General features: G+C 37.6%; 1 protein-coding gene across 7 annotated transcripts in view; it reads right to left on the reverse strand.

The window, feature by feature from the left end:
* The window catches only part of PTPRM (protein tyrosine phosphatase receptor type M), a 469,539-nt gene that overhangs the window by 346,143 nt on the left and 98,250 nt on the right, over window positions 1-25,146 (reverse strand). For all 7 annotated transcript variants that reach the window (XM_051611050.1, XM_051611049.1, XM_051611048.1 and 4 more), the window contains exon 2: window positions 13,084-13,206. In XM_051611050.1, coding sequence (XP_051467010.1) covers window positions 13,084-13,206 — 123 coding nt within the window. The remainder of the gene's footprint in view (window positions 1-13,083; window positions 13,207-25,146) is intronic.

A 25,146-nucleotide genomic window follows, 5' to 3' on the forward strand; every position in this document is an offset into this window, starting at 1 on the left:
TTGGGATGCTCTGATCCTGAGCTTGCAAGAAGTGGTCCTTGAATGTTGACGAACTATCTTGAGCCCCTTTACCACCTAGAACCCTGTCCCATGGGACTTCCCTTAACAATTGATTGAGGAGGCCAAAGTTGGCCCTGCGGAAGTCCAGGGTTCTGGTCTTGCTAGGTACTCTACTCCTCACACACAGGATCCTGAACTCCACCACCTTATGATCACTGCAGCCAAGGCTGCCATTAACCATCACTTCTTCAACCAGACTCTCCTTGTTGGTGAGCACAAGATCCAGCAGCGCTCTTCTCCTAGTCGGCTTGTCCACCATTTGAAGTTATCATCAATGCACTGGAGGAACCTCCTAGACTGTGAATGGCTGGCTGTGTAGGCCTTCCAGCAGATATCAGGGTAGTTAAAATCCCCCATGAGGACCAAGGCCTGTAGTTGCAAGGCTGCTTTCAGCTGCCTGTAGAAAGCCTCATCAACTCCTTCGTCCTGATCAGGAGGTCTGTAATAGACTCCCACAACTGTATCACCCATGCCAGCCTGCCCCTTAATTCGCACCCACAGACTTTCAGCTTGCCTCTCATCAGCCCTGGACAAAACTCAATACATTCTAGTTGCTCTCTCACATAAAGAGCAACTCCACCACCTTGCTGAAAACTCCACCACTCCTCTGAAAGCCTGTCCACTCTTTCAGTTCCTTCTTGGGATACTACTTGTAAGAGATCATGACACCATCTTTTAAGTAGCAGTACAGTGGTAGACAGTGTTAGAATACCTTTCCCAAGATGAGAGAATCATAGGGTCAGTGCTACCTGCCAGTCAAACAGTAATGAGCATTGACTCCTATTAACTGAAAACCACTACAATACTGTAGAGGTACAAGCCTTGACCAGAGACTCATGTCTTTTCAGCTGCTGTTTTCTTTCTAGAGCCTTCTCAAATGCCTGACAAATTTTGATTTCTCTGCCACAGATTGATTTTTCATGTTGATTGCTCTTCTAAATAGCCCATATGCAAAAGAACTAATGACCAACTTGTTTTCATCTTGGGGATAGGACCATTTCCTTGCAAATTCAAGATACGAATTTTAAAAACCTTCAGAAAGGAGCATCTCTAACTCCGTTGAGTACTGCTCTGATCACACCAGTCTTCCATAAATGAAACTGCCTCTTTAGCAAATCCTAGTTCTCATTCTTTCTTTCCTTTCTAGCTCTCAACACATTAGAACACAATGCATTAAGGATCATCCCATTGTCACAATATGATTGATATATTTCTTGTGCAAATGCAGGAGACAGACATTCTGCAGAGAACAAAACCTGACTCCTGAGTACGAGATACATACCAGGCACTTGGAGAACTCCCCTTCATTACCTTGTGACTTCTACACTGCTTAAGTGTTTCCAAGAATAGGTGACAGTGTTCCACTCTATAATTTGATTGAGGAGTTTCCACCCTCACTGTTTTGAACTTGTCCTCCTTAATTTCACTCGTACCCTACCATAGGTTTCTATGTGCCTTTTTTACTTCAGGACTCACCCTCACCTTTTGCTGATCTGAAAGTATCTGGGGTGTTGGGAAGAGCTGAGTGCCACAAGCAACTGATGCACTGCTAAGTATATCCTTTTGAGAGACTATGACTCTTAGAAGAGGTAAAGACTGTAAGTATATGGGGAAATCAGAGACTCAAATTTGGCAGAAGGACATTCCTCCCTCTAAGGTAAGAGAAAAAATTAAATACTGAAATTTTAAGTAACAACACAATCACATTTGAACTTAGTAGTATATGAAGTTACTCTTGAGAAAAGTGCATCTATAACTTCCATGTTCTAATATGAATATGTATGTATTGAAAAGTGCTTTTCAAATCTGTATTATGTGAGGAGCACAGAACTGTGATCAATTGCTTGCATGCAATTATCACAAATATTTGATGTTATTAGCTTCTGCAACATTATAACTTGGATAATTACCTGCACCTGTTTTCTCATAATTAAATGGCTGTGTACATCATTAAATTTCCAATGAGGTCCAGACAGTATGTTCTGTTTTTTTTTCCTTTGTGCTACTGAAATGCAGTTGATTAGAAATGTTGTGACTTCTAGATGAAGAATGCATTATTTCAGCTGGTGAGGGAAATAACTATATTGCTTTAACACTGAGAACAAAAGTACTGAGCTCTTTAATTCAGCTCATGGAATTCATTATAGCCTTTTAATTGCTTCTTCTCTGACTCTGATTCTGCAAACATATATGAAGGAATTAAGACTGTGTCTGGTACATTGGGATATCTAATTGTTTCAAATACAATACAAAATGCAATCCATCCATTTTGGTTGTGTACTAACCTATATCTGCAGCCATATTTGCCACCTGATAACACTGCCACATGACTGTCTTCAATGTGGCAGCCAGTCCATAAAACTTAGACATCTGGAGACCTCTGAAGCCATATTACAAACAGAAGTTCTAGGTGTCTACACATAGTCTCCTAAACATGCTGTGTTTGGCTGAAGCAATTATTTTTATTTAAAATGTGTTGTTTATGCCCACACAGTAAGTGAAGAAGCTCCACTCTGTAACATTTTATACATTTTCTAGTACACGTCTACTGTGTATCTGATTTTAAAATATTACATGCAGTATTTCCTACAAGGCTTGATAAAGGTCAATGAACTAATTTAAACCACATAATTCTCTGGTAAAAGATGGAAGGCAAAGGGATATGCTAAAAACATATTGTCCTTAAACTGAGATCAAAATAGTGCTTTGGCTGGAATAAGGGCCAGGTTTTTGACACTGATGAGGAAGAAGCTTTCTTTATCACTGCCTTATATTTCAGAGCAATTTCAAATTTCAACCCCAAGAACAAGTACTCCATGAATGGCAGGTTTGCCAAATAGCTTTCTGATGCAGCGTTTAATGACCTCTGCCTCAAATCACTCAAATCAATGACTTTTTGGCCACTCTTACCACAGTCACAGCTTGAGCTGCTAACAACATACTATCAGTATAAATTAAGTGCTGTAAGAAGGGATGAAAAAAAACTTCCATAAATCTAATTGAGACAAGAATTCCCTCTTTAATTTCAGCAAAAAGCCTTAAAATAATAGGCCAAGAAAATTATTCTATGAGGAATCATAACGCTTGTGCTCTTAAAGAGAAGTGATGGAGTCCATCTTCATCTCACAGGCACTTTAACTGAGACTATGCTCTTGCCGTATAGAAGAACTGTCTTAAAAGATAAACTTCTAACTCAGGAAATAACTGACTTAATTCCTGAAATGAGGGCAGTCACATTACACACTTTAAAGCCTGCAGATGCAAGGAAAGATTTTGATCCACTCTTTATTAGTTTCTAAAGGGCAAAATGGATGAAAAGAAATCTAATGGGATAAGCATGAGACTGAAAAAAAAGCTCTGAAGACTGCAAGAAATTAAGAGGCACTTCCCCCCCCCCCCCCCCCCCAGTAGATTATTTAATAAACAAGAAACAGCTTATTTAGGAACGCTCTGATTATTCCTCTTCCTCCTGATCTTGCAATGCAGTGAGTGAGGCTCCTAGAGGAGCATCTTCAGACTAAATCTTTAATCATAGTCCCCACAAGCTTTTTACTGGTCACGGCTTTTCTTGAACTGGCTAAATATTTTCATTCTACAATAGAAGAAAATACCCAGGCAAACAAGTACAAACAAGACTAGACTAGACTAGAATAGACTAGATTTCAGTTGGAAGGGACCTACAATAATCATCTAGTCCAACCGTCTGACCAAGTTAAAGCATAATATTAAAGAGCATTGTCCACATGCATGTTGACACTGCCATGCTTGGGGCATCGACCACCTCCATAGGAAACTTGTTCCAGCATTTGACCACCCTCTCTGTAAATGAATGCTTCCAAATGTCCAGTCTAAACCCGCCTTGCACAGATTCGAACCATCACCATGTGTCCTGTCACTGGATTCCAGGGAGAAGAGATCAGAACCTCCCTCTTCACATCCCCACCCGAAGAATCTGTAGAGAGCAATGAGGTCACTACTCAGCCTCCTTTTCTCCAAACTAGACAAGCACAAAGTCTTCAGCTGCTCCTCATGGGACATTACTTCGAACCCTTTCACCAGCTTTCTTTCCCACCTTTGGAGACATTCAAGGACCTTCACATCCTTCTTAAATTGTAAGGCCCAGAACCGCACACAGTACTCAAGCTGAGGCCACACCAACACTGAATCCAGCAGGAAAAATCCTCTCTTTTGACCAGCTGATCATGTTGTGTTTGATGCCCCCCAGGATGACGTTTGCCCTCTGGGCTACCAGGGCACACAGCTGGCTCACACTGAACTTGCTGCTGACCAGCACCCCCAGATCCTTTTCTGTAGGGCTGCTCTCTGCCATTCCTCTCCCAGCTTATACTTGTGCTGGGCATTACTCCATCCTAGGTGCAGAATCCAACATTTCAACTTGTTAAATTTCATCCTATTAATCATTGCTTAGTGCTCCAATCTTATCCAGTTCCCTCTGCAAGGCCTCCTGTCCCTCAAAAGAGTCAACAACACGTCCCAGTGTGGTATCATCAGCAAACATGCTAATGGAGCATTCAAATCCTGCACCCAGATTGTTGGTAAATATACTCAACAGACATGGCCCTAGAACTGAGCCCTGAGGAACAGTGCTGGTGACTGGTTGCCAGCCAGAAGTAGCCACATTCACCACATTCACCTTTGGTGGTTGATTAAGAGCTGTCCTGCCACAACATCTGCTAACTCCTTCAGCTCTGGGACAAATGGCATCAGGCCCCATGGACTTGTGACCATTTAGCTGATACCACCGGTCTCTTATAATTTCAATGTCTGCAAATAGAAAAGCAGTGTTCCCACACTCATGGTCCTCTGACTCGGAGGACCAGGAAAGTCCAAGTTTTATCAGTATTATTAATGGCTCAGGCAAAAACTGCACTGAATGCCTCTGCTTTTTCTTCACCCCTATTAGTCAGATGACCATCTTCAAATACTATTGGTTCCATGTTTTCTCTAGACCTTCGCATGCCATAAAAAAAAAACTTTCAAAAGCCCTTGTTATCTGGCCAATTTCAACTCTAATTAAGCTTTGGCCTTTTGTGTCTTCTCCCTGCATAAATGAACCACAGCTCTGTACTCTTCCTATGAAACCTGACCTCCCTCTTCCAGAGTGCGTGCAATTTCTTTTACCTCTTGAGCTCCACAAGGAGTTCCCTGTTCAGCCAAGCTGGTCTTCTGTCTCTATTGCTATACCAGCAATACAAAAATTATATTACTACTTCACACAAATCTGCTGAAATTGCAGCAGAAACCACAGTGGTTTCAGCAAGACACCCAAGGCAGGAAAGGTACAGTAGCACAGCCTTCAGCCTTGGGTGAGCACCTAGCAAATCTCTAAGCAAAAACATGTGCCACTTAATTTATATTACTATGGGGTCCCAAGCTAACCAGCTTTAAATTTCCTAAGGTATGTTTACATGTCTCAGGCATATCCCCAGGAAATAAGATAGATATTTTGTGGTCTATTCTGAACCAAGAGCCTGCACCAGAAGTAAGTGAATTTTTCTTCTCCAGACTAATATTCCAGCTGAAAAATTAACAGTTAACCAAAAGGTAAGGCAAAAGTACCTGTCCTGAGTCCCTGATAAAATACTTTTATCATCATTTACTGGCTTTAAAAAAATTATCCCTTTCCCTACCTCCTGTTGGGATTCTCCTACCTCATCCAAAGGAAGCCCCCGTGAACTCTCCAGGGAGGGGGAAAAAAAAAACACACAAAGAAAATCCCAGTTATTCAGTGTACTTCTACTTTTAGTTTAGCAGAGAAATACAAAGTAAAATTCTGATGCATTTAACCAGCAGGATAATGCATGGCACTAGGGCTGGAAGACAGGAGGGAGACTGGGTTTCTAGTGTGTAACAATAAAACTCTGTAATCCTGAGCATTTTTGTTGTCAAGAAATCCATTTCAAACTCAGCTCCAGTGTCTAGCCTATCATGTTAGCTGCTTCTCAGCATATATTATGGCAGGTGTTATATATAACCTCAGCAGGAAATGTGTAATCACAGCAAGGTAAACGAGTTAGGCTAGAGGGCTTGCTTAGCACTGTGTGGCACTACACGGTGTTACACAGAAATACCCTCAGCTGTCAGCTCTATCTTCCAGGTTGGTTTCAGAATACTCTGGTTTAATGAGGAATGAATTCCCAGCCCCTGTTTGACTTCTACAGAAAAGGAGAGCTCCTCAAACCTTATAAAAGTCATAATTTATCATATCATCACTTTCTAGTCAAACATCTTTAACAACTATTGGTGGATTCTGACATAGTGTCTCCTACCTGCTTCCGTGAGTTGCGACACATTCTGCAATTTTGTACTCAAACATCAAAGGGCTGCTGGATGCATGAGAAAACAGGACAACTGTTCTCCTCCTCCTGGTAAGTTACAGTTATAAATACTAAAGAAAGCTCATTGCTTCAGATGAAAATCTGAAATAGATTACTCTCTCCATTGGGCATTACACCTCATGAACTACACTTGAACACAGTGAATAAAGTGCAGCTCCCATACTTTGACAGTACTTCTTGGTGTCTCTGGATAGCATACAAATTAATTTAAAAATGCATCTATTTCAAGTAATCCAGGGGAAACAGCATTGAATAAGAAGCATACTTAGTTCTCTTCTATATGAACGTAAACAGAAGAAAAACATCTCTGCTAAGACAGAACACAAATACAATGCAGTGCTAAAATATACTTAATAAAACACTTGTCATGATGGAAAGCCAAAGTACTATAACTTTACATGGTAAGACATTGCAGTTGGCTTTAACATAGGCTTGCCAACTGCTCACTTTATCTGTCCTTTTAAAATGAATCACAACTCTTCTGCACACAATTAACCAATGTACATTTTTCACACAACTGCTTCACATTCTATAGTATTAAATATCCCTTTAAATCAGTATTGTGATTTATAGAATATCTGCTAGCTATGAATGTCTGCTAACTGGGTATCAAGAGGCCATTTCAAACAATAATTAATGTAAGACTCATATGCATTTTCTGCAAACACTGCATAGAAATTGCTAAATATTAAGCAACACTAGATACTCAGGATACAAAGCACCATAGTAGCCCATTTAAAAAATTACATATAGTTATGGACATCATATATTATCACCTCAAAGAGAACAAACAATCCTTATCCTGGCTTTGACCAGCACTATAATAAACACAGAAGTCTTCATTGATGCAAACATCCTTTCAATGCTCTGAATGGCAGCCTGTGAAGATTTGATTTATAATTGACTTTGAAGTATTCTAAAGTGAATGAAAGGATGATGCCAGTGACTCATTGCAAATGCAGTGGCATCCCTTCAGTGATATCAAACCAACCACTGCATCAAAGAAAAATGATGTTACTGTCCTTTCGAAATCAACTGGAACTGTGAAACCTTGTGGAAAGATTTTACATAACTGAACACAGTGTTTTGCAACAAAATACATGGACATGAACAAAAAATTATATCCAACAAATAACAAATAGAACAGACTCTTGAAAATATATGCATTTCTTACAGTAATCTTTAAAATTCTAATTGCATCACTGTCAGTCACAAGTCTCAGTATATCAGTATATAAACTAACAAAATTAATTTAAATATCTCAAAGACTCTGTTTTGTGTGCTGTTTTTTTTACTCATTTGAGTTTTCTCAATTCTTACGCTGCTCATTGCTCAGAACTATTCCAGGTCCTTCCTAACTCACTGTTTCAGAGCTCTGACCCTCTGTTCTTTTCTCTTCACTGTTGTCTGTATGCCAGTTGTTCTCAATCAGTAAACTGGAATCCATCCATACATGTGTGTGTCCATCTACATATTTACATACATCTTAATTCTTCAGCTTGTAAATTTCCCAACATCTTTAATCCAAGCAACACTGTTGCTCTCAGTTCTTCTGTTCTTCCCCTCTGAGATGCACTGCCAGGTGTCACAGAGACGGCTTCACTACTGCAGTGTCACACACTTTGCCTGCATTCCTTCCAATAAACATCTCAGGTTAAACAATAGTTTTGAGCTTCAATGGAGAGTACAAGAATACTCTGTGGGAATAACACAATGCCATGTTACTAACAGGCCACAATGAATCGGATGGGACACGAGCATAAATGGGACTGTGGAGTGAGAGTAGGGTAGACACAGGCCATAGAAAGAAATCAAGATCTGGGAGATAAACCAAAAATCAGAAATGCAGGAAGAAGAGTTCCAGAAGACTGTGTATGTGTATTTACATCATCACAGGACCTTGGAGAACTAAACAAGAACTGCTGGGTAAAACAAATTAAAAAATGGAATAAACAAATGAGGTAAGGAAATAGCACTGATCAGAACAATGTGAAGGGCTTTAGCCCCAAAAGTTTGTTGTTTGTTTTTTTTTTTATATAGATGCAATGACAAAAGAAAGTTTTAAAAATAATGTAAACGCCCTGTATTTAGAGAGAGCATCTTCCAAGAGTGAGGCAACATGATGGAAAGCATAAAGAAAATTCCCTGATAATTTACCAACTAGATGATGAAGACTGCTGTCATGGTGTAGCAGAAAGCAAAACTAATATAACTACACTTATGCTAATATGAGATAACTAAGGAGGTAACAAGCAAAGAATTCAGCTAAGAAGCTCATATTTGATGCAAAGATAAAAAGAAGTCAAAGCTGCTAGTTAGGGAAAAAAGACAAAACTTAAAAGACTTCCACTTCACTACATTCCTTCTTCCCTGGTTCAACTTCACTCTTTTGTTGCCAACTTTTCTACCTCCTCCCCAAGTGACACAGGCAGATGGGCAACAGGAGTTGTGTTCAGTCTCCCCCAGTTCAGGGGCTGCTCCTTCCTCCTCCTATTTTTCTGCTGGTCCAGTGTGGGGTCTCTCCCACAAAAGGAAGTCCTTCATGATCTACTCCAACATGGGTCCTTACCACAATGGGGGTACCCCACATGATCCTGCCAGAAAACCTGCTCCAGCATGGGCTCCTCTCCAGGGGTTGCAGCTCCTGCCAGGAGCTGGCTCCAGTGTGAGCTCTCCAGGGGCTGGCTGCAGCTTCCTTAAGGGCATGTCCACCTGCTGTGGTATAGGGTTCTTCACAGGCTGCTGCGTGGATATCTGCTCTGGTGTGGTCCTTCATGGACTGCAGGGGGGCAACCTGCATCACCATGGTCTTCTCCAAAAGCTGTAGGGAAAGCTCTGCTCTGGCACCTGAAGCACATCCTTCTTCTCCGACCTTGGTGTCTGCAGGGCTTTTTCTCTCATATTTTTCTCAGTCTTCTCTCTCACAGCTGCTGCCCAGCATTTTTTTACCCTTTCTTAAACACTCTACCCCAGAGATGCCATGAGTGTGATGCTTATTTGCCAACTGGGGTTAAAACACGACAGTCCTTTTTGGCACCCAACATGGGGCTCCAGGGTTCAAGATACTGACAGGCTTGATTGGAAGGCGCTAGATCAAATTTACATTATTACTGTTTGGCTATCAACCAGCAGGCTTCTGTGGTTGCCATGGGGCTTGCGCGTCTTACTGTATATTAGAGTCTAGTACTCGTTAGTGGCTGCTTTTTGCTTTTGCAAAGCTGTCCACTGGAGGCACCTGAGACTGGATGCATCCAACATGGGGCAGCCCCTGGTTTCTCCTTCCAGAGGCCAGTCCTGCAGCCCCCCCTGTCCTGCTGCCAATACATTGCCAGTAGAGTAATCAACTGTTGGGGCATATTTTTCTGAAGACATCTTTATTGGACTACAGCTAGAGAGTTTATAGTTAGCTAGAGTCATAAACATGCATTATATCAACACATTAATATCAAACTGCTGTAACTGTTCTATAGCACAGTACAAGATGGCATTAATAAGGACTAAGTGTTCCTATAATTACAGTTTTGAACACTATTATAAACATACATTGTTGGAACAGAAATACAAGGAGAAAGACAGAGGCTGAGAAAAGGAAAGAGCCACTCTTCCTACAGCATTTATTCCATCTGACTCACAGGACACTTGAAACAGAAGAGCAGTACTCTCATTTAATCCATACAAGTATATACAGAAATATATACATGTCATTGCTCTTTGGGTCTGTTTAACACAATTTCAGATTAGTACTGACTCATTAAAGGTCACACTTATATATTTATCAAGAAAAATAGAGTGCTAGCACCCTACTTACTTTAGTAGCAATGACAATATTTTTCTACTACTGTTACAATCCAAAAAGGATTAAAGTCCACTGTAAAAACAGTTTTATGAACTTTTTGCTATTATTTTTGATGCAACTTACCCATTTTCATCTAAAACTATATCTCACAAAGAACTGTTAATGTTCACAAACATATAAATATACAGTGTGTACATTAATGCATGCATACAAATACATGAATGTTATATGACATTTCTTTTCTCCCACTGTAATAACATATCAAGCCAAAATATTTATTTATCTGAAGTACAGCTATGCTCACAACAGTCTCATGTGGATTAAAATAAATCAAAATGCCATAACTCATGTGCTTCCCCCTGACTGCCACCAAATTATACAAAATATTATATATTGACATCAACTCACTCACTGGAGCATATTGCCTGAAATTAGGAATGTTATGTGCATTAATTTTTTCTAATGACAAGGGACTACTGAACTGAGAGTTCTTGTTTCAGTCTAGTATTACAACATTGTTGCATAAAGCATTTTGCTTTCAAGCCAAGAATTCCCCACAAACCATTAATCTAAGATGTTCTATATATTACCATCTGAAGTTGTTTTTTCTAAAATATGTAGCTCAGAAAATGCTGACAAACTACTCGAAATAATTTTTTAAGTGTATCCCATAACTCGTTGGCTAAGGCTAACTGAAAACTAATTAAATTCATTAAGATGATGATTTGAAAAAGAACAGGAAAAAATGTCTAGATGAAATGATGAGGAAAAATTAGATAACACTTAACTGAATAGCACCCTTAGCCATACAGCTTCTCATTTGCAAAAAATGAGCATTTCTTTTCCTCTCAAAGGGTTTTTTGACCTTTTAAAGCAACAATATCCACAACCCTCCTCAAACTAACTCGTTCATCTTCTGACCTGAGACTCCCAAAACATATTTCACTGCCTTTATGGGCAGAAATAAAACTCCCTAAACTCTAAATATAATTTATTTCAAAATTTAATATAATTTTACTTGATCATCAGTATTTTAGTCTTTTGATAAAAAGGCAGGAAGACAAATAAGAAACAAGTCATATAACATCTGGTAGATAAAATTACATAGATACAATTTTTTTCTCCATAATAATACCCGTCCCTACTTAGTCTGGACCCTTGCCTCTGGGATAACAAAACAAAAACAAAACAAGCAAAAAAATCTTCAAGCCTGTGATCATCACACAAAATAACACATATTTGATCCTCTTTTATCTGCCAAGAAGACTGAGCAACATACACTGATACCTCTTCCAGAAGAGCCAAGTGGGAAGAGTAATGAATGACATTTGGAAGAGAGAATTTCCAGTGGTGTGATTGAGAAAAAGAATGTATAGTTTGTACTGCTAGCCAAGATGACTGATAAACTACATGTTTTAGCCCCATCTTGAGAAACAGCATTAAGCACTACTGAAACAGTCCAGAAAATTTTTCGCAGTGTGTGCCAAGGGCATTGGAAAACAGCCAGTTTAAAAGGAATCTGCAAGAATCTCCGTTATTTGGCATGATTAACTCAATCTAGCGTGACCATCCAAGTGCTGGGACACAGGCAAACTGAATATTCATCTTGAAGTTGGTTGCCATACTTTAGGCCCTTCAACCTCAGATATCATATTGCCCACAACACACGGAAACTTTGATAAACCTACAGTGAAGACCACGAAGAGCATTTTTACGACTTAATGATATCTAGGGCTGATTAGTGCATATCATACTTTAGAGCATTTATTAGTGCACTAGTGATGAATGCACATGTCCAGGTTTTGTTTCAACAGTCACTTCTGAAGATTTACACGGCTTATCTGCTAATTACCTTACCCAAAAATAAGGTAGGAGCATTTTCTTGGGAGGGACAACTATTAGAGGGATATTACACAAATGCCAAAGTACAATTTGAATGTTCTACAATGTTTTTTAAGCATTTTGGATATATTTATACTACATTCTGACACTTAGGCAGCACAAGGCCCATGAAGCTACAACCAGTGACTTTACAAAGCTGTAAAATGGCTACTTCAAGGTAACAACAGTCACTGGAAGCTCAGTCTTTAAAAGCCAAAGAAGATGCTGAGCTGGGCTACAGGCAATCATCCCCCAGGAGGTAGAGATCAGTACATTGAGGGAACTCTTAACATGCCTACATAAAAACATGAAAAAAAGAGTAATTGACACATTTTAGGCTACTGAAAATTTTAAAACCAACGGTCAGATCTTACAAACTTGTGTGGGTGAAGTGCTAAGGGAATAACTGCATTACCAGAGTAAATTTATAGTTCAATAGAATGCAAGAGTCGATGCTATGACATTAGGTCCAAGAGCATGCAGTGCCCCAAGTACATTAAATAATAGTATCACAATAGCCTTTTAAACAAAACCAGCATAATATCGCTAAGGCCCTTCATTTCAGGATACACTTCCCTTTCTTCACTCACCTTTTTTTCATTCTCCATTTCTTTTCAGAACAGACTTTGATTAATATCTCTTCCAATGAAAATACCTAAAGTCATTTTACTATTCCCTTTTCCTTTCAGTCTTCCTGAGTAGTCCTGTCTGCTTGTTCCTAGTACTATTTCCAATTAATTTTCCAGGCATCATTCTCTTTTCTTTCTGTCTTCCCTGAAGACACCATGTTTATTTCTACTTTCTAACATTTATGTTCCCCAAACAACAAAAGAAAACCTTTGATTGGCAAAATATTCCTCACAAAAATAACTTGGAAAATCTGAGTACTGCGATTAACAAACAGATTTAGATGAAGCAGCATTCTAAGAAGAGTACTGTCAAGAAATGCTTAAGTCGAAGAGAAACAAAGCAAAATAAAGGACTAACCAGATGGCATCCCTTGTCCTGAGGAGGGTTTTATTGGTGTGTTCACCTGATCCCAGTTAAGATCATCATCATCTGACTGACTGTAGCCACAGGAAGCAAGAGGCTCATCAAAAGTACAACATCCTGTAAAAAAACATAAAGATAAAAATTAACAAAGGCATGCAGATAACAGATTATGACTCTCGTAACAATTGCAACATGATTCAATGCAGGCTATGTAATTTTAAAATGTCTTCTAATACAAATGATAATATATTTATTAATCATCACTTTCTGAGAGAGCATAAAACCTTGTCATGAAAACAAAATCCCAAGGGTAAAAGAGCAGATTTAGAACAGCAGACAAATTTTCTTCTATGACACAATAATCAGGTATTGAAAGCAAAACAGCAAAGCAAAAAGCAGTAAAAATCAGAACATCAAAAGACTGAATAATTAGCAATCTCCAGGAAAAAAAACCAACAAAACAAAAAAACCCACAACAAACAACTATTCCATGCCTGAGAATCTGCATGTTGGAAGAAAACAGTAAGTGTGGGAACATCAGCTCCCACTCCTAAATCTTGTTTTCCAGGTAAGGGAGAGCCCAGGTGCACCCAGGGGTGCTGTGCTGCCAACAGGCACCAGCCTGTGTGTTTCTGGAATCAGAGTCTCTGGTACAATGCAGCACACCTACCTATCTATAAAGACGATCCATGCACAGCCTCAAACTCCCTGTAGTATTTCCTCTCTTTTTCCCATTCTCTTCTAGGCATTTTAGAAAAGAATAACATGCTATCAAAGCTCAAACTATCCCATGCTGGGGCAGGGAAAAAAATCTAACATCACACTTTTAGAAGAATGGAATCTAACATTATCCACACGAAAACGGAAAAGCTTTGCTTTTTCTCTTTGGTACAGAGGCAACATTTCCAGCTTTTTTTACATTGTTCTCTTCTAACATTGCATTGTTAGGAGACTAACAGAGTGTTAAAAAATTATGTTTTCTTTGATGTTTGATGCTTCACTCCAGTGAAGAATGACATGTTTCCTATTTTGGAAAACATAAAACTAGTCATAGATATTTCAGTCCATATTAAAGTAAATTCTGCAGCTGTTCAAACAAAACTAAACTTTAGAGCTATTAATCATCTCTGCTATCTGTTCATAGGTACACCAGGCTAAGCCTTGCCAAGGTGTATTAAAATAGGAAACAGAAATAAATCTATCTTTAAAAAGAATTTGTAAATCTAAATTCTCCCAGAGCATTATAACTGGCATTACAGAATACCTAATCAAAACATAGGATAATAGAAGACAAAATTTCATTATACCTGACAAGATTCACTTAACAGAAATTGAGCTTTCCTAGTATCTTGTTCTAATTTATATTTGAGATTCAAGACAAGCACTTTGCAGCCACATACTCTTCATAAGAAATTAATTTCATATGCAATTACCAAATAATTTTGGGTTTTGTTCTCTTACAGCATCACTGATCTTTATAAACATACCATGTTTGCCCTGCCCTTGGATACAGGTCATCCTATACTGTTCTGTACTGTTCTCCATTCTAAAATATGTTTCTGTAGGAAGTCTTCGTTAGCTCTGAGTATGTCAGGGAAATTGGCACCTCTGGACACTGCATCTTTCTGTACAATTCTAAGTGCGCAAGATTCAATTAGATAATCCAGTGGGAACAGAAAACCCATTAAAGAACTTGCAACTCCAAACTCTAATATTTCACCTCAATGATAACAGATGTAAATTATTGCTCTCCTGAAGTTAAACAAATTAAGAAATACAAGAGATTTGTGTAAAGTATAGCAAATAACATCTGCATCATTTCCAGTGGGAAGGCTTAGAAAATAAGACAGCCATTTACACATTTGTTCTAATACTTGCATAAATATTACTTTAAATTTCACACAATATGCCACAAGCTAAGCTTCAGACACAAAATCAAAACAACAAATATTTGTGCTTTTTTATAAAAAAACTCACAAAACACAGGTGAAGCAAAAGGTAGAACATCAAGTTACGCAGTGTGAAACATAATAAAGCTTGGCAAAAATACCCAAATAAAACCTGACATAAACCACAATTCAAACATTGGACTAATGAATGTGTAGAATAGCTACCATACCTCATTACATCATATATCTCTCTAGCAATAGGAAAACACAGAAAAGTTCAAGGTTTTTTCTTGCTTCAAGCTGGAAGCGCAGCTAAATGCTGCAAAATATCCAATATTGAAAACAAAGAAGTTTGTGATTCTGCATGGTTAGGAAAGGCTTCTCCCCTTTTCACTAGTTAGGAAGATAACAAAAACAGATAAATATAACAGCATTTCTACTTGTCTGGACCATTTATTTTTTGTCAACACAGGATTGTTTCTCACTGCTTGTTTTTCTTCATTTTTTTTTTGCGAGTCTATAACTAAATCACTCTGTCAGGATTTCTTTTTTCTTTTTTTTTCTTTTATCTTTGCCATTTACATCCTACAAATCTTTGTAAATTTACTATTTTATAACTTTCTCAGAATGGATATCTAATCATCACATCTGCTCTAGGAAGAGTTTAAAAGGAATATTTGAACTCCTTCCATTCCTAAGTCACTTCCACCCACAACTAATAAGCAAACTGTAGCAAGTATTCCTATAAGCTATCAAACTTTACAGCAACCAATCCAGAGAACTGATAAGATCTTTAACATAGGATCTTTAACAGTACAAATTCCCAGCCATGTTTCCTTCTACAGCCAGTCACTGAGGATGAGTACTAACGAAGGCTTTGCACAGCTGTGACTTTTTGGAAAGTCTTTTGTAGATTAAAATAGCATATATGGCATATATACATATTGGACATATAGGTAAGTTTATAAACTGAACTAAGAGTTACACAGAAAAATCTTACTGGAAAAACAAACAAACAAAAAAGAGATTACCCAAATTAGCCAAGTAGCAATTACTGTAGATCAGGAGTCATCAACAATTCTAATGGCTTATGCCTGCTCTCCAAAATTCTGATCCTCACATCTGAGAATCCCAACGACAGTTGACAAAACTCTACATTTGCACCTATTCAAGTCCTTCTGCCTTCGTCTGCAGTGCTTCCCCTGTTTTCTAGTCATGATGCTCTTACTCTATAAGGTTTCCATTTCATAAAAAGTTATCAGCAAGGGCTAGTAAAATCTGAAAAAAATAGCAGGAGTCTTTAATGTCTCTCATTGTTGCTTGAAATAGGAGCCACTGCCAAGCTAGGCAGCTGTTTATAATCAACTAGGACACTTGAGAAATTCTGCTCATTCTTGCCATTAACCAAAATACATATTGTCTGCTATATAGTTTAATTAAGTCTATTTCCCTGCCTGTTATACTGGCATTGAAGTTTGGATAGCCAAACTGCATTTTAAGGGATGAATTCTGTGCTGACTGAAATATTTATAAGTAAAACAGGAGATACATACCTCATTAAGATTCTTTGCTTACACTACATTTTAAAGATATTTTTGGATTCCTAGGAGGAAATGAATTGACAAATGCAGAAGATGCAACACAATTCTATTACAGCCTACGGATCTTTCAACTGCAATTATCCGTTTAACCATCATGAATCCAGTTCAATATAACTATGCCATTGTCCAAATGTAGTCCTTTTTGCAAGTTTCTATTTTTATTCTGTTAAATTACTTTAATCTTGAAAAATTTATGAGCTTAAATGAAGGATGCAATTTAAGATGAAAGCAACCAATTAAAGTAAATGGGATAAAGAATACACTGTATTTCTCCTAACATGAATAAAGTTTTATTCAAAGTATTGTGTGTTACAGACTATAACTATGATATCTGTTATGAAGTAACGTTCAAGAATACCTTATCAAAAAGCAAGATCATGGAAGGTGAAATAGGTTAAGTGAAAAAAGCTAATATAAAAAAGTTCACGTTACACTGGATGCTTTTCTTTTTGTTGATCTAATACACTGCAAAAATATCAGATTAATATGTACCTTCTATCAAAAATTTGTAGCTAAATGTATAAGTGCTAAAACTTGTAAAGCTTATGAGTGTCAATACTAGCATTGGCAGGGAACATCTATACATACTAGAACTGACACAAGGCTTCTATTTTTGGATAAAATACGTTCTTCCTTTACAGCAAAACCCTGTGGTTTCTGGTCTGCCATAGAACCATGAATTCTAGTGCAGAATAGGTGAAGCCAGAAAATTAGTTTACTGATCCCACATTTTATTAGTATTATTTCATCTTAAAAGTATTCCAAATTCTGTTGTCTCTGCATTTTCAGTTTCATATTGGAAATGTTTTTATGTGGATTAACTCTATGTACCTATGCTTTTAAACAGAAATAAAGGTCTTGATAGCTGATCTGAAAGCATGGTGTCCACATTCAGTATCAGGGGGCTTTGATAATGCAACGAAAGACTAATCTCCTAATAGGCAATGGATCTATTTTCCTTCTACTCATAAAAAAGACCTTCTGCCAAAACCAAGAATACACCATTCCTCAGTCAGCTGTGCTCCCTCCTGTCCTCATGAACATGCCTTCATCCAACAGCAATGGACCAAGTACATAACCTGGACAATATACCAAGACAAATGAAAAGTGAAATAACTGAAAACTGTGACAAACTGCAACTATGAAGCTTGACTGGACTGCGAATGAGTCGGCTTCCACCTGCAAAGGTCCTGCCTTGTGCTTCCTTTAACATTTTTGAAGTTTTAGATTTCAGGGCAATCATCCAATCTAGACTCTCTCATGACAATTAGAAAATGACCTGAAAAACACAGCCTTAGGAAAATTAGATCTGGAGCCCCTAAACTGACAAACCATCAAATGAGAAAATAAAAAAATACTCCTTTAGGGGCTGATAGAAAGTCATAAAGTGGAAAACAAAAAGCCATTCTCAATTATAAACTGGCTAACAGAGAAAACAAAAGTGCAAATCAATGGAAAAAAAAATAATGTAACAAAACCAGAACACTGTCTCTAAACATCTATGACAGCTCTGTCTGCTGCATAACTTTTATTAAAGGCAGCATAATGACAAAAATTGTCTAATACAAAACTCTTCACCTCTCTGAAATCAATAAATGATGAACCAATAAAGCTTCAATTAAACCAACTACAGATTCATAGATGGACAGTTTGAAGAAAACATTAGAAACTGGAACTAATGGCATGCCTGGACTCTGCTTTGTGTGTAGACTGTCAGCAAAAAAAGCTGCCCTTTCAAAGGTGTTACAGCATTACATGTTAAAAGGACTTTTCCAGACATGCTAGCTCAGAGATAGCTAGCAAAAGAAGCTCTTCTTTCTCTGTCTCCAGAGTGCACATGTATCAGCAGGGACATACACGCATCAGTAATTCTTACACAGGCTTTACAAGAGAGCTTTCAACAGTGGATAGTCTGTTCAAAAATGCAACCTTTATTTTCTCTCAAAATATACAATGTTTTTTACTTATACTAGAGGCAAGTGTTCAGAGATATAAAATAATATTGTAATCTAGATTACTGGTCAGGGAGTCTGGAAAGCCATGTGCTGCATGAAGATGATCTAATTTAATAAAGTATCTACATTTTGTCAAGTCTGCTTATGTGCAGAGGGGAGGGAGAAGAGCAAGTGAAAACAGATTTTACAATTAAAGAACTCCTCTGATTTAGGCTATGCTCAAAAAGGTAGAGGATGGAAGAATTATCTGGATCATAAACCAGAGCACAGATGATGAAGTAAAAGGATGGTGTTTGTAGTGAGAGGACAAGGAGTAATCGATTAAAACTAAAAGAAGGGAGACGTTAGGAAGACATTATTTATTGTGAGGGTGGTAAGACACTGGCATAGCTTGACCAGGGAAGTTGTGGATGCCCCCTCCCTAGAAATGTTCAAGGCCAGGTTGGATGGGGCTTTGAGCAACCTCATCTAGTGGGAGGTGTCCCTGCCCATGCAGGGGGGTTGGATCTAAATGATCTTTAAGGTCCCTTAAAATCCAAACCATTCCATCATTCTATGATTTCACAATTAAGAAAGGCTAGATATGAATTCTGGCTGCAAGAAGAAAAAGAAAATGGAAAATGATACAAAATTCTGGTGGGAAAAGCGGTATGATAATGCTAGGGAGTTCTGAATTCACAGATCCAATTCCAGCAGTATCACAGATGATGACAGGATACAGAAAAAATCATTTCAGATAAACATTTAAAGATGTTATTTATGAGACTTCAAAAGCTCACTGCATGTTCATAAAACATTTACAATTGTTCTTCTCTTCTCCCTCCACTTTCCTGACAGAAACTGAATCAACACAAACATCACCAAAAACATTTCAGTTTTACTGACATGGGACACTGCAGCGAAGTTGCATTTTATGGAAGTCATACCTGTCTGCTCTAACTTCTGCTGGAAATCTGCCCACATTTAGGCAAGGAAACTCTTTTATAAGAAATTACATTTGCCTAACAGATACTGAGAATAATTTAAAATCTGAGTTCCTGGACTCCAGTGAAAAGCCCTGAAAAAAGCAAAGTTTCCTCTCATAACATGCATTCAGAGTCCTTTTAACATACCAAGACATAGGAACAGACACCACTCACTAAGGATAAAAGACAAGGCATTGAATAAGGGCTCCTAAAATAAAAATCAGTCATCTTTTGTAAGTAAATATTAATATATTTGTGTCATTTTCATAGCAGTGAATATTTATGAGGCCTGTGGGAAAATGGGTGCACATTAAAGTTCTGTGAGCAAACTTATATCTGGCATTTTTTAATGCTAGGGCGCTTGATTTTGCAATGTTAGTGATAGATTTCCTTTATGTATGGCATGGACTATATGGGCAAGTGCACATTTGTGCTTACATACACAAATTATATCCCTGCTGCAGTTATCATTAATTAAAACACTTCTACCAAAAGAAGTACTCGAGTATTCAATCCAATAAAGAAAGTATGTGATTATGTAGAAATGTATTTAGGAAACCCTGTTTTGAAAGGTAGTGTTAAAAAAAGCATATTTGGAAAGTCATTTGGATTTTTGCGTTAGTAATAGGGAAAGAAATTATGCTGGGTGTTCAAACTAGTAGTTGGTCTTCCAGTCCAACACAACTTAATATTAGGTGACATTCCTTGTAAAAACAGCTGCTACAGATTAATTTTTAGGAGGCAGAGGGGTGAGCAGGTAGGTTGGGTTTGGTAGTTTGTGTGGTTTTTCATTTTGGGATTAGGTGGGGTTTTTTTAGTTTTCATTTGTTTTTGTATACCTTTGAAGTGTCTTTTAATTATTAATTTAATAATCAAGTTCCAGATCAGGAAATTCACTTTCTAAATATAATATTGTTATGATAACTTTTTTTCAAAGAAAGCCTTACAAGAAAAAAAAAAAATCTCGATATGATAAATACTTTGGAATGACTTTTCAAGAACAACTAGGACTCCGATTTGTAACATATATTTAACCTACAGATGCATACAACTTATTAAAAAGATCACATCGGGCATACCAGTTGCAAGAGGAAGACTGATGATGTACATGTGCTTTGGACTCAACCTGCTGAAATTTAGGACTGTGGTCAAAACTACTACAAATATCAGTAAATAAAAGACAGATTTTCCATATGTTTTGCATCTTGTTTATCCCAAGTACAATACAAAATTGTGCTTCAAAATGCAGAAGTCTCTTGTATACATTGCCTGAAATGCTTCAGCATAAAGCTCTGACCTACAAATAACTAACAAAAGGAACCTTCTTCTCACATACTTAAAATAGAATTGAAAATTCAAAGATATTCTGGTAGTGAAATAAGCCTCCTGAGAAAAACAACAACAACAACAACCTAAAACAACTGAACATGTCTTTCACACAGTTTATATCACAGGATTCACTTAATTTGTTTTTATAGCTACGACCCAGGAGTGTACAAAATCCCCTTATTAAAGGTGTAAAAGCATTCAATTATCTTGGTTGGCAGAGGAAACAGATGCTATAGAACAGAAAGGTGGCAGAGGTATTTTTCCCCCCTTTTACTTGAAATGGAGAGTAGTAAGGATCTACTGGGAGGGCTGGAAACAGAAGTTGTCCTTATTAATTTTATTATTATGTAAAATACCTCACCTGGCATTTTATTGCAATTTTAGCTTCACTTCTCCTTTCAGTTCACTGAGGAGAGCTATCATTAAAACGTGCTCAAGCATGTGCACCTTGAATTAAAAAGGAAACTTCTAATCATCATAAGAAATAACTTATTTGGTTTTTAATTTATATTTTGTTCCTGAGATCATTTGCACCTACAGAACTACCAAGGCCTAAAGGCAAAATCCTAAATTGTTTCCTTAGTTGTAGTGCTGCCTTGACAGTGTAAACTAAAGAATCACTCCCCATTAATCTCTCAATATGGTATGGACAAGAGATATGTCGGTTGTCCTTGATATGTAGAAGATGGAAAAATTTCAGCAAAAGGAAAGAAGACAGCTGTGTGCTTTCAGTAGCTTCATATTAATTCCACTTTTTTAATTCATTAGCCTAAAAACTGCTTAGTCTTTTTCATATCACCTCACCCAAGTACTTCAGCATCATTAAAACACAGCACAATAGAGCTGCCCCAGAAAGATTTGTTCAGAGGAGGTGAGAGGGGAGCCAGAGAAGGCATTTGGGAAACAATGCAAAACTGTGAAAGATAGGACACAATGCAAAACTGCACAGGTGATATTCAAGAAAGACATCTGGAAAAACTGAGATTAAATAAAATGCAGTTCAGCAGGAAGGAAAAAACAGGGTGGAGATATTAAGTCTCTTTTTTTTTTCCTTCCAGCTGAGAGGAGGGGACTGAAATGAATGCCTCGCATCCCAAATCCATAATAAAGGGTCTGCTCACTCCGACACTTTACTTCATTTAAAACACAGAAACATACAATCACCAAGACTGTGATTATGAGACCACACCAGACCACTGCTCTAACATCCATTCAGGAAACACTGTATTAGGTTTCCAGTTTGTCATGATGACAAACATTTTCATCCTAAATCCACCCTAGGGCTCTGGGGAAATACAGCCTAACAACAGACAGTCAAACCACCTCCCCCACAGCCAGCACTGCCAGCCACTCAATTCACAAAGCCAGCAAGTTCCTGATCCCAGTTTACTCAGATTTTCACTAAGGTAGTTACTAGTAATTTTGAAAAATCACACTTCCCCCCCCAAATTACTAAAAGCCAAAATCTTCATTCTTAGTTAGCAATCGTGCTATTCAATTATCTCCCCAAAAGTTTTTCCCTATGTTGTAACAGATGTGCATGAATGAATGGATGTGAACAAAGGCAAAAATAAACAACACAGTAAGCAGCTACCGTGCTTTTGTCTACAGTTGTGCCAAGAGTCCTACAAGTTTTCACAAAACAGATCAGCTTTCAGCTGCATTTCATGGTATGAGACTGTAAGAAAAAGACTATGTTGCTTCAATACATTAATCACGTAAATTTACAATTCAGATTGAGTCACTTTTTTCATTCCTTGCCTTACAGTGGTAGATAAATGGACAGACTGACATACAATCCTCATGCTGTTACAGAATAATGAAAGCCTGTGATATTTTAAATTACTTTAACTACTGAAAAACTATTATAACTGTATCTGTTAACAGCACAGTTTATAACAGAATAAGCAAATAAAAAGATAAATTATTATTTTAAAGATTAGTATAATTATGTTTTTCTAAGGTCACTACATAAAAAAGGGGAAAATTAGTTCAACATCTTGGAAGAGGTATCATCTCTAAGACAATGAGTCTACAGCAAAATTTTGAGACACCGCAGGTGGATTGCCAGTACAGTGTAGAATATCCTCAAAATAAGCCCCAAGACTAATTTCTTCTTGGCTTCCCCAACTTCTACAGACAGTTAATATTGTCTCTGAAGTTACCAGTAAGATTGAAGACAACCTGTTTTATCAAAGCCAGTTTTGATAGCTGAGAGATTAATCATCGTTTCATCCAACTATCAGGACATTCTGAGCTAAGTAAGTTTTTTGGTGGTTTTTTTGGTGGGTTGTTTTATTTATTTTCCTGTTGTCAAATAACTACTATAATATCCTTCTTAACCATATGGAAAGGGATTTCACTGAGGAACCTGACAGCATTCTCCTCATCTGCCAGTTGAGCTTTTAAAACGTATCTTCACCGTCAAACTCTTCAAGCTAAAAAACACAAGTGTACTTGAAGCTCAATCATTCTCCCTGGTGCTGCTCATTTTTAATGAGCCTCTTCTCTTAACGTCTCCCAGAAGAGAGACTCCACAAAGCAATCTCAGGTGATGTGAAACCAATATTTGCTATCTCTCCAAACCCCTGTCTTTTTGAGTCTGAAATCTTCCTGCTAAACCCATATGGGACTTATGGGCCATTTCAGTCAAACCCAATTTCACTTATTTATCACAAGCCCCTACTTAGAAACTCTACTGTGGATTGCTTGTACACACAACCTGTTTCCAGCTTTGAACTTTAAAAAGGATTTAAGCAGTCAATCTCAATATGATTATAAATCCAACGTGCATTACTTGCCTATTGATTGCAAGAAACTAAAATTTTGAAGCTTGATTCCAGGGCTAATCTTTCCATTTGCTTGATGAGTTCTGCAGTTGTTACGGAACACTTAGTGCATCCTGTTAGATAACAGCATATTAAGCTTGGATGAGAAATACAGACTATTTACATGACATTTCTAGCTTTAAGTAAAGAACAAAGGCAGCATTTGCTCTGCTGGTCTCAGAGGCTTTTCAGCTATACCACAATTACAAATAACAATGAAGAAACAAAAACAAAAAACCCACAATACCAAAAAATAACCACTAAATATTTCTGTATAAAGGATTCCACAGCCTTAAAATATTTTCATAAAAATAATAATACTAAGATGTATTTTATATTTTGTCTGCCTGATCATCAAAAGTTTAGATTTGTAAAGAATATACTGAAGCTTATATTCTACTTCACCAATAGATACAACAGTTGGAAAAAATAGGACACATTGGTATTAATTCCATTTGTCATTAGACTATCTTACAAATTGTATTTTTCCCTAAAAATTTTAAGTGAAATAGTTTATCATCTAATTGAGCTGTTTATGTTCTGAAATCTAACGTGTGTACCAAGACATTTGAGAACAAATGCCATAAAAGTGTTACACATAGAAAGAATTCAAACAGCTACTGAAGCCCACGAAGCCCCTTGCCCATCTGCTTTTCCCCCTCTTTTTTTTAAATCTGCAGGTTTTCTGCTGCCTTTGATCTGGGGGCTTTCCTTCAGGTGAGAAAGGCTGTTACTCATTTTGTTTTGCTTTTTAAAGTTACTGTGTATGTGATTTCCCATGCAGTGACTATGAACTGCTACAGATGCATCCCAAACCATTTAGTCCTATGATACAGCTCTAGCTCCTCGATCAATAATTCAGATAAATATTCATCTCGATTCATTTACTGCTGTCAGTACAGCTCTTTGTACCGGCATGAAAAGAGAGCAGGACCTCCATCTGGAGGTTTTACCAGTGCTGCTCAATGAATTAACCTGTAGGAGGTGCCACAGTGATGAAGCAGTCAAAAACTTCCAGCAGGCAACTTCATCTCACGGGTAATTAGTTCACTACATCAATAATGCCTCCAGTCGCTTGCAGCGCCAAGGCTGAATCCCAGATCTGCTTGTTAAATTCAGTCAGCAAAACAGGCTTTCACTGTGCTACACGTATAAATAACCAAAATAACCTTCTATTTTTAAATATAGTTAGCTACTGCTTTTTTTGTTGTTGTTTTTGCTGGTTTTGTTTTGTTGGGTTTTTTTTGTCATTATCTCTTGCAACAAAGTATACTTTATTTCATTCATCACATCTATACCTTCCTCTCTGAAGGGGTAGAAATAAATAATTTTAGACAACTCTGACATTTTCACAAGGTCTGATCAATTATGAGAGAGACCCACATTTAAAAGTATTAACAGCACTACTGCTGCAACATTGACATGCCCAAGCTTATCAGACCCAAGAAGGAAACTCTTGAATTTCTCACATAGTAGAACAGGGCTTTTTC

This window comes from Apus apus, chromosome 2, assembly GCF_020740795.1.
Source record: "Apus apus isolate bApuApu2 chromosome 2, bApuApu2.pri.cur, whole genome shotgun sequence".
NCBI classification, from domain to species: domain Eukaryota; kingdom Metazoa; phylum Chordata; class Aves; order Apodiformes; family Apodidae; genus Apus; species Apus apus.